Source organism: Panicum virgatum, chromosome 8N (genome assembly GCF_016808335.1).
Source record: "Panicum virgatum strain AP13 chromosome 8N, P.virgatum_v5, whole genome shotgun sequence".
Taxonomy (NCBI): Eukaryota; Viridiplantae; Streptophyta; class Magnoliopsida; order Poales; family Poaceae; genus Panicum; species Panicum virgatum.
Window position 1 is genome coordinate 43,096,614 of NC_053152.1, and position 11,164 is coordinate 43,107,777.

The 11,164-nt window shown below is 51.7% G+C and overlaps 1 protein-coding gene across 1 annotated transcript; it reads left to right on the plus strand.

The window, feature by feature from the left end:
• Positions 1-2,089: 2,089 nt before the first annotated feature.
• LOC120685316 (mannose-6-phosphate isomerase 1-like) lies at positions 2,090-7,399 on the plus strand. The gene is made up of 5 exons (XM_039967159.1): positions 2,090-2,702; positions 2,832-2,999; positions 4,206-4,418; positions 6,352-6,618; positions 6,748-7,399. The coding sequence occupies exons 1-5, from the start codon at positions 2,313-2,315 to the stop codon at positions 7,066-7,068; spliced, it is 1,359 nt and encodes a 452-aa protein (XP_039823093.1). The 5' UTR covers positions 2,090-2,312; the 3' UTR covers positions 7,069-7,399.
• Positions 7,400-11,164: the final 3,765 nt, after the last annotated feature.

Sequence of the window (11,164 nt, forward strand, 5' to 3'; positions counted from 1 at the left end):
TTGGCTGACAAGCCAAGCGAATATAGTGCCTAAAGAACTGAAAGAGATGGGTGTGTCAACAGAGGAGGATTCTGAGTCTTGATTCATGTACCTTAAATGTGAGTGTCAGTAAGAGGAGTGGTTCACCACAAAATTATAGTACTATGTACATAGCAAAATGCTATGATGCGCATCTCAAAATAAAGAAGAGACCAACGATCTCTTAGCTCGCGAAGGAGCCCCTCTCGCCCCCGCGTCGTCCCAGGGGCGACTCGGGCGGCGCCGCCCCTCTCGCCCAGGCGCCTGCCCCATCCTCCCCAGCTCGCCGCCGCCGGAGCTCGCCGGTGGAAGCCCTCTCGGCCGCAATGAGGGCGGCGGCGGGCGCACTGCACCCCTCCCTTGCCTCTCCCACGAACTCCTCCGCCCCTCCCCTCCTTTTTCCCCTGCCGGAGTTGCGCTCGATGCTGGTGGCTGCCGCCGTTCCCCTACGCTGGCGTCCAGATCCGCCCCCCGGCAAGCCCGGATCCAACGCTTCCCGGTCCGGTGAGGCCTGCCCTTTGTGGATCCGCTTGGGGGGCGGTGCCTGTCCTACGGCGGTGCCGAGCTCGGGTACGCTCGGGCTCGGGCGCTTGAGGGCCTGTGCGGGCGCGGGGGGCGCTGCTGCGCCGCGCCGCTCGGCCGCGTGCAGGAGCACCTGGTGCCCACTCCTCCACGGCAACTTCGGTGAGCGGTGGACCTCCCATTCGTGCTTGACCCCTATGGCCGGATCCGGCCTCTCGGGGGTCTGATCTGCCATCAACGGGGAGGTCCAGGCCTGCGTGTGCTCCGGGGCTCGGGCGTGCTGGCATGGATCCATCGCCCCTAGTGGCATCCGTCGCGCCGGTGCGGATAGGCAACGGCTGCTGCCGGTTGGTCGCGGCCGGTGCCAGTGCCGGCGGCGACGCCCTGGTCGGAGGGGGTGCTCGATGCAGCTGTGCGGCTGCCGCATGCAGCCGGCGCGTCGATGCCCTCTTCTGCGGTGTGCATCGCTGCAACGCGCGCACACATGAGAAATTCTGTGTGAAAATCCATTCCGATCTTCCTGTCTAGCGGTGGCGGCGTCGGTTCGACGTCGTTCCCTTGGTGAAGGCATCGCTTTGGAAGATCCCCTCATGCCGCCGTTCACGATGCCGCTCGCACATTCTTTTGGAACTGCCGGTTTAGGCGCCGCTTCTTCGAAGGTCTATGCTCTATCTCCTCCTGACTCTTCATTGACGAGGCGTGCACTTGCTGCTGTCTGCCATCGTGGTCTGGTGAATGTCCTCCTCTGGCGCCTCTGCTTCGTCGGCGTTCTTCTTGGTGGTGCCAGTAAATCAATTGCCGGGTGGTGTTTCCACCGCTACTGTCATTCCCCTTCATGGGTTCCTCCCCTTGGATGGCGTCGGATGGCAGTACGTGGAGCCTGGATGTGTTGTAGGTGTCGCCATCAACTTCAAAGGAGACCGTCGTGTCCGGTAAAACTGTGGTTTGCGTGTCCTTCACCTCTCTTAGTCCCCATTCCATTGGGTGGTCCCTCAGATGGAGGGCGGCAGTGGAGCGGCGTAGCTACGAGGAGCGGTGTGGGGATGCATTGGTCATAGTGTAGCCGGCAAGTATGTTGTTCGGTGGTGGCGTAAAATCGGCGATAGGTGGAAATCGGCTTGTGTCATGACTCTTCTGTGGTTAGTTAGCGAGTTGCGTATCTCTTATCGTTGTATCTTGGTGTTGGTGTTCTCTTCTCTCCCTGGTTTCCCCCCAATATGCTGAAATTGTAATGTGTGATTTTGGCTGCCAAAAGCCCTATCAATGAAATTATTCAGGTGTGGATTCTCTCCCCCCGTTGACCGTCAAAAAAAAATAAAGAAGAAACTAAAATTAGTTGGAGAGACGCAAGCTTCAGGTAACACGGGTACATATTTTCCAAGAAAGGAAAGAAAAATAAATAAAGAGGAAAAAAAAGAAATGCCAGTGCAAATACCGAACTAGCCCTTTCATGCAAAAAAGGGAACAGCCCGGTCCCACCAGCGCTCCTGCCCCTCGCGCGCCCAACTAACTGACCACCACCACCACACCCGGCGGGGACTCAACCGCTCCTCCGCGGTAACCCAACCTCCTCCCATCCTTCCTCTCCTCTGCTCTCTCTCGCCGTCGCCATCTCCTCCGCCCGCCGCTTGCTAAGCTCCCACCGTTCCCCTTCCGTCCATAAAGCCCGGTCGCCTGCACCCACCTCCCGCTCCTCCTCCTCTCCCCCCGGCACAATCACCACCACCACCGCCGCCGCGCGCCACCACGCGGACCTTCCGCCGCCGCGCGCAATGGCGTCCCCCGCGGCCTCCTCCGCGCCCGCGGCGTCGCTCGAGAGGCGGTTGGGCCTCGGCGGGATGGGCCGCGGCCTCCTCGCCCCCGCCGACGGCGCCGACGCCGGCCCGCCCGCGCCGCCGATGCCGGGGCTCATGCGCCTGCGCTGCGCCGTGCAGCACTACGAGTGGGGCCGCCGCGGCGCCGGCTCCCTCGTCGCGCGCCTCGCCGCCGGGGACGCCGCCGATGACCGCCCGTGCGCCGAGCTGTGGATGGGCACGCACCCGTCCGCGCCGTCGTCGCTCGCGCCCGACGTGTCGCTGCGGGACTGGATAGCGCGCAACCCCGCCGCGCTGGGCCGCGCCGTCGCCGCGCGCTGGGGCGGCGACCTCCCGTTCCTCTTCAAGGTCCGTCGCTTGATTGAACCCCCCCCCCCCTCCCCTGCCTCCGCCATTCCCGGCTCCCAAGTACAGTATCAAAGCTTCCCTTCGATTGCATTGGCTGATTCAAAGGCGCGGCCTTGATGATCGACGCAGGTGCTGTCGGTGGCGAAGGCGCTGTCGATCCAGGCGCACCCGGACCGCGGGCTCGCCGCGGCGCTGCACGCGCTGCGCCCGGCCACGTACCGCGACGCCAACCACAAGCCCGAGATGGCCGTCGCCGTCACCGAGTTCCACGCGCTCTGCGGCTTCGCCGCCACCAAGGTAACGACGGCGATCACCTCCACCCGCTTTTTCCTGCGTGCGCGCGACGTGCCGTTGGGTTACCGGCCCCCAAAATTCTGCGCATCGCTTTCTCCCCCAATCCGCGGTGGCGTTGACCTGAAACTTGGAAGGATTCCGGTGGGCATACTGGCATCACGTCAGCGAGATGCTGCTGGCTGCGGAATTAGCTGCCTTGTTTATCGGACGTGGCTGCCAGGATGACCCCGGGTTGTTTGGTGGGGGGAGTTCAGAGTTGACTGACGTCAGGCGGGGGTTTCGTCTCTCAGGCTGCTAATGGATTTGGTCATAATGCCAGCAGCATAATCAATCGCACTCACAATTATAGATGAATTTAGTAGCAATAATTGATCGCATTCATAACTAGTAAATGAATCTGGTAATTATGAAAATGGATACTGAAACAGTCAGATTGGATCCTGACCCCTGAGCATTTCAATTGTTATTTCTTTGTTCTGAACTTCTGATCTGGAACTGTCAGAAGAAGAGGTTTTATGTGAACCGCTGGGAGTCTGGACATGCTGGTAAATCGCACGCCTTTCGTGAGGTTCGACTGCGTGCTCCACGACGGGCCATGGTGTCCACTAAGCTGTTCCAGTGTTCTACTGGATATACCCCGTGGCCAAATGGTATCTTAGCTTGATGGGCCATGAATGCTCAGGTTCTGTCCAAATCGGCATCCAGCGGTGCTCTTGAAAGTGATTGCTGGTTTGGTAGGTAGCATCCAAATGGGCAAGTGATGGGCGTGGCCAAGTGTCTATTTATCACTGAATTATCTGTGGTGCAGGTGCAGTAGATAACTGTAACCACTAGCTGACTGGGACAGTAAGTGCACTTTTGTTGTAAAGTTCGGATTCTTATTTGTTGGTAGCAATTAGCTTGAGCCTTGAAATATTTTTTTGGATCTATCTCCCTGTTTCCGATTGATGGTTAGGATTGTGGGTTGAGCAATCTTGTTTTGTATTAGTAGGCCATAAGGGATGGTGAAATGTTTGCTGCATACATTCTGGGAGATTGTCAGTTTACTTGATGAGCTTATTCTGTTTCTCTATCTGAACTCTGATGTTTGAATGCACTGCCTCCTTCTAGAAAGGAATGCAAAGTGTTGCAGCCTTGCAGGCACTGAGTTCTTCTGCAGTGTGTGTTCTATCTATATTATGTATTGACGGATTTCATACTGGTGTCCAGGAGCTCAAGGAAGTTTTGAGGACTGTACCCGAGGTTCAAGAGTTAGTAGGCAAAGAAGAATCCAGGAAGCTTTTGAGTGTCAAAGAGCAAGATGGGGGGATTGGAGTGAGGTCATATCTGAAATCAGCATTCACCAAGTTAATGGTAGCAAGTGAAGAAGCAGTTTCTGAAGCAATTGCAAAACTTAAGAGCCGCTTGAATGCTGAGAGTAAGGTAAATATCTTTTCTGAGTAACTCTTCATGTAGGAAATTTTCTTGTCTCTGAAGTACTTGTAATTTGTTTCAGCTTCAAGTTTGATGTGAGTGTCATTTCCTTCCATGATGCTCTGCTTTCATCCATCTCTTGTGTATCATTGTCTATTTCTATGCTTTTCTGTTCAGTTTTTGAGAGGATGCATAGTTCATTTAGCCAGTCCTAGGTTGATGCTCGGACTCACCAAAGGGAGTTTACTACTGGAGAGGAGTCCATATTAGGTTTCCATGCCGTAAACTACATCGATGCATTATTTATTTCCTGAGGATCCTATTTATGAAATTCCTAGAAACCACCTTGCTTGGGTAGGTAATGACAGTTATGTAGAACATGGTAGATGTGAATACTGAACAAAAGATGAGAAATTAATCCATTGGGAAGCAAAGATATGATTGAATATAGCTAACAGAGTGAGAAATCAATCCATTGGGAAGCAAAGAACATGGTACCCTCCTAAACTAAATTCATTCAAAAGTCTATTGTGCATCGAACAAGGGGATTTGATTGCTGTTGATCTTCAATTATTGGAAGGCCCAAGTATTCAGTAGAAAAAGGTACTTGTAACTGTTAATAATAACTGTTGGCACTGTCAACTCGTCCACCCATTTCTATGCTTGCAATTGAGGAGTTTCTAACTCTTATCAAACTTTTGATTGCATAAATAGAATCATTAGAAGCCTCATAAAGCATGGTTCATAAGGCGCTAAGGCGACTTGTGGCGACCTACCACCCTCACAACGCCTAGGCGTATTAGGCGCGCGGCGAGGCGACGCCATAGACATACTATGAACATGGCATGACAACAAAACTTAATAGCATATACATACCTTTTTTGGACTGGTGTACCACCCATTCTCCCATTTCCAATTGCTCTTGCCACCCCTTCTCTTCTCCCATACAGCAAGCTACACAAAAAATGACCAATCAGCAAAATCAACAGCAAAATAAATAAGTGAAAAGGCTGCTGAATTCAACAAGACAGCAACATGAATGCATGAACAAGACAACAGATGCAGAGGCACGAGGAGGGAGGAGCCTGCGGGGCGACGCAGATGCAGAGGCACGAGGAGGGAGGAGGGAGGAGGGAGGAGCCTGCGGGCTAGCGACGAAGAGGGAGGAGCCTGCGGGCCGGCGGCCGGCGCAGCCTGAGGGCCGGTAGGCGGGGTCGCGCTCGCACTGAGGACGGCGCAGAGGATTCGCGCTCGCGACGCGGACGGCGGACGCGCGGACGGCGGACGCGCGGAGGAGTCGCCGCCGCCGCGAGCTCCAGGTGTGCTCGTTCCCCTTTCTTCTCTCGTTCTCTCTCTCCCCAAATGGCCAAATCGATGAACGGGCGGTCGATTTCTCTACTTGGCCATCGATTTCCCGCCCGCCTCCTCTGTTTCCTTCACGCCCCGATCTATTTCCCGCGCGCGCTCGTCTATGGCGGCCGCCACATCGTAACAGGACGCCTACCGATGCCTAGGCGACGCCTTGGGCCTAAGGCGGACGCCATACGTGCCCAGGCAAGGCGTAGGGGACGCCTTGTGCCCTGCGGGCGCCCGGACGCCTAGGCGACGCCTTACGAACCATGTCATAAAGTAATGTTCCTTTGTTCTATCATTTTTTTCACCCCTAAATCAGTTGATTTATTATGTTAGCCATCCTCATGTTGTCTCACCACATATGAGGCAATATGGTGATGCTTAGAAAAAGTTAAGTGTAACTATTGCTTTTGTGTTTGAAAATATATTTAAGCATACGTTTTGGCTATAGCTTGATACTCTGTTTTTGTTTCTTTTTTTAACTTTTTGTGCTGATAATGCTTACATACTCTGTTTTAACTGTTTGTGCTGATCATGTTTCCATCATCTGTTTCTAACTGTTTGTGCTGATAATGTTTCATGGATTCAGGTTCGAACCTTAACAAAGAAGGAGAAATTGGTTTTATCATTGGAGAAGCAGTACCCAGGAGATGTTGGCGTTCTGGCAGCATATTTCATGAACTATGTTAAACTCAGTCCTGGTGAAGCACTTTATGTTGGTGCCAATGAACCTCATGCATATCTCTCAGGCGAGTGCATCGAGTGTATGGCCACTTCAGACAATGTTGTTCGTGCTGGCCTGACCCCTAAGTACAGAGATGTACAAACTCTTTGTTCAATGCTAACCTATGATCAGGTTTGTTTTACTCACCCCTCTTTATTTGCACTAGCTGTTCATAGTTGACCTCTTGATTCTCTCATAAAAAAGATGCTATATATGTATGTCAGTAAGAAGAATTTGATTTTCTACATGTTCTACACGCAGACCTTCCCTGAAGTTCTGCGAGGAGTACCTGTACAGCCATATGTGACACGTTACACCCCTTCAGCCGACGAATTTGAAGTCGACCGCTACTTGCTACCCTCAGACAGATCAGTCACCATGTCTCCGGTGCCTGGCCCATCCATCTTCCTCGTCATGGAAGGTGAAGGAGAAATCCAGGCAGGCACCATGCCTGACAACACAAAGGCAAAGGAAGGCGACATTTTCTTTGTGCCAGCTCACACCGAGGTCAAGCTCCATACTTCTGGCCCCAAGTCCATGCAGGTGTACAGGGCTGGGGTTAACAGCAGATTCCTGAGTTGATGGGCTCAAGAGCAATGTATTCTTTCTGTAGGTTAGATACCAGCAACACACGAATTTGCAAGTTCCACACTTGTTCTAAGGTTAGTTAGGTGGGTTATCATAGTGTATAGGAAACATGGAGAATAAGTTCATCAATTCATATCTTGTTTATTTTTCTAAAAAGATGTATTTTACATTTCCAAATTCAATGAGTTATTACTGGGATCAAATGGATCTGTAATTGAGTTAAGCTAAATTTACCTATTATGGTCATGAGAAAAAACAATGGAGGTTGCCTCGTACAAGTATTGTCATGGTTGGAAGAGTATATGAAAGAAGGCGCCGTGGCTAATTCAAATTGAAGAGAGCGCCCACGTTCTGTTAGTTTCTTAGCATGTGTTTGAATTCTGTAACTTGTGTCAGTTGCGTCTACGTGATGTATATTGTGTACTGGAACCTCTAATGACAGTTATGCTGAAGATCATTTGGATCTTCTAGCGTCTTGTTCTCCCCTGTTCCTCTCACGCACACGCTCCTCTGCTCGACGCCGCCGGGAGCCGAGTCCCCGGCCACCCGTCCATCACGACTACGCTCTGCGACGCTCGTTCCCTGCCAATCTGGTATCAGACGACTCCACGATGTCTGGGACCTCCACCACGCCGCCGTCCGCCGCCGCCGCCGCTTCCGTCCAGACTGCACCTCCGCCGGTGTCCTCCGCTCCGCCGCCCCCATCGCCAACCCAAACCACACCGCAGACATCCGCCCTGGACACCCTAACGTCAGCGATCTACGGCCTGCAGCGTCAGATGAGTCAGTTCTCATCGCGACTCACCGACGTCGAAGGCCGCGCCCTCGCTCATCAGGGACGTGGTCAGGTGCTGCAGGACCCTCTTCTGCAGGACCTTCGTCACCACATCCGTCCTCTTTTCCATGCGGCATGCCTGGTTTTGGTGGCCTTCTGGCAGCGCCATCTACAACAGCTGCTGTGCTTACTACGGCTGCCACCCCAACCTGCTGCTGCCCCCCAACCTGCTGTTCCCATCACACAGATCCATTTTCCACACTCGCCCTCCCCAATTCCACCATTAATCCACCATCCATCGCCACACCATTCCACCCATGACGAAGCAGAGGATTCCCTTGCCGTTCCACGATTTTACAAGCTCACCCTCCCCACATATGATGGCAAGGAGGACCCCTTAGGCTGGCTCAACCGATGCGACCACTTCTTCCGCGCTCAGAATACACACGAGCGCCACAAGGTTGGACTGGCCTCCTTCCACAAGACCGGCGTTGCCCAACATTGGCTCTACATGCTGGAACGCGACGCCGGCAACATCAACACAACCTCCTGGCCATTGTTTCGTTCGCTTTGCCAACAACGCTTTGGTCCACCGCTAGGTGCCAATCACCTCTCTGAATTGGCACGCCTGCCATTCCGAGGCTCTGTTGCAGAGTACCAGGAGTTGTTCCAGGCTCGGCTGGCACATGCCGGTTATCTCTCGCCACTCCAACAAGTTCATGTTAGTATTGATCTCCACCAGTTGGCCCAACGGCAACTGGGCCCTTGACTCGCGTCCTGATCGGGGACGCCTAGCCCAATAGACGGCTGGTGGGCCCCCATCGTGCAGTGCCATATATAGAGGAGGTGGGGACTACGGCACATGACACGAGGTTTGTCGCCGCCACTATTCCCACAGTTCTAACCCTAATCCGATCTAGAGAGGGGGCGCTGAAGCGACGGGAAGCCGCCACCATAGCACCACAACGCCATCGTCCACCTCGACTCCGAGTTCGTCGTCCTCAAGCCCCGACGCCATGGGGAGCTTCATCAGCCACTCCGGCGCGTCGACGGCGGCGCCATGGCAAACAGAGATGGCTACCAGCAAGGTTAAAGTGTTTACTCATTCGATCTACTGCTAGTTGATCCTGGAAGTATAACAATGGTATCAGTTAGCCTCGATCTAGTGAGTAGATCGAGTTTTTGGGAAAAGAAAAGAAAGAACGGATTCGATCCAAATCGGAACGATAGAAAGAAATTCCTAAACCTAGAGGAAAAGGGTGGCGGCACTCACCTGCTCCCATCACCGCCGGCCCTTGCCGCCAGCAACAAAACTCCAAGGGCGCCGGCTCGCCAGCGCGCCACTGCTCCGAGCGGGACAGACACTAGCCGCCATGCTCGAGGGAGCACTCCCACGTCTTGTGCGCGCAGGCTTTGGGGCACCGCCGTCAGGCCGCTCGATAGCGGCGCACTCCCGCTCGGGTGAGTGTGCGCGCCGGCGAGGGGGCCGATGGCGGCGCCGCTGCCTCGTCCGCCCAAGAGCCACCGCTGTTCGGTGAGCTGTGAAGAAAGAAAGGGGAGGAAAGAAAGAAAGATCGAGCTCGGGGCCGCGCGAAGGCACGGCCATGCCGGCGGCCGGCGGCGGTTTTGATCCGCCGAAATCGGGGCATGGCCGTCGGATGCGATCCGACGGTCGGTGGATGCCGGGCCGACTTCCAGCCCAGGAGGGGTCGAGCGGCAGCTGCGTGCTGGGCCGATTTGGCGGCCCAGCCGTCGGTTGTCGGGCTCAAGGCCCAGTCGCGCACAGGCTGATCATAGATGGGCCAAGCTGGGCAGGAAGCGAGAAATGCACAGTAAAGTTTTCAGTTTAATTTTATTCTTTTTCAGAAGCTGGTTTTGATGTTTATGAGTATAGTTTCATCTCTATTCATTTTATAGCAACACGTATATTGTTTAGAGAGTAAAGTGAGTATGGTAAAGATAAATGAGTACATTAGTACTTCTGAATAAGTTTTTTTATATTTCCGCTGCAAAGTAAAAGTTTCATCCTCCATTTAAATTGGAACCAACGGGAAAATTTAAATAGAGGAGTAGAAAGATATTGGTTTAAAGTTAAATTATGGTATTGTTATTTTCTGACCAATGTTGATGATAACAATATTATGGTTTTATTATGAGTTTAAAGTTTGAGATTGAATCTCTGACAAATTTTGCATCGAAGTGATAAATTTTCAGAGAATAGAGAGACAAAGAATTGCTTCTGAAAAGAAAGAAAAGTTTTCCGCTACAATAAAGAAAGATAGACTCAGATGAGTTTTTCCCTGTGGGAAAAAGGAGCCTTTAAGTTTAAGGTTAAGAAAAGCTTCCGCTATTGTATGTCAAAGAAAGAATGTTTTGGCACCATTTTGCCATTGTAAGTGTCAAGTTGAGCGTTAGTTTGCTCTTAAAAGAAAAGAAATTTAAAGTTTATTATGATGTTGTCATTTTTCTGACCAAAGTTGATGATGACAATATTATAATTTTTATTCTAGTGATGTGTTCTATTTTTGCCCAACGGTGATATAGAATTGAGAGTAAATGAAAGTTGTATGTTTTAATTTTGACCAACGTTAAATTAAAACATACAATTCTTTCCAAGTAGAGAGAAATTAACAGATAAAAGTTGATTCCGATCAACGCTACAAATAAAGTTTTGAGGTTACTCAACTGTATAGTTGAGGTTAAGAAAGAAAAATACTTGTTCCATTCTGACTTTTAGTTGATATGAAAAAGAGATGCAATTGTTTTCGAAAAGGTTTTGGTTTCTCTCACTGAAGTTTTGCGAATATTGAAATTCGTTAAATTTTCTGATTAAATTGGAACCAACCGGAAGATTTAATCAGAAAAGAAAGTATGTGTGCATGTTTTAGTCATTGAGACTGAAATTTTATCACTATAAAGTGTTATCTCGTCCTTCAACAACACTAAAGATAGTGGTTGAAATGAGTTTGACGCATGTTCAATTTAACCAACGTTGAATTAAACATGTGTTACCAATGCATTTAAAGTTTATTACCGCAAGTCGGAAAAGTTTTGGCACTTGTGCCCAGGGTTTTATTTCCCAACCGGAAACCGGTTACCGCCGCCCTCCGGTACCGGTTTACCGGACCGGTTAGGCCTAACCGGTGGAAACCGGTTAAATTCAAATCCAAATTCAAATAAATTCAAATTTTCCCGTACAACCGGTTCCGACCGGTTTACCGACCGGTTTGACCGGTTTACCGGCCGGTTTTACCGGTTTACCGGTTGGTTTGACCGGTTTGAAATTCAAAAGCCCCCGTGCAACCGGTTTACCGG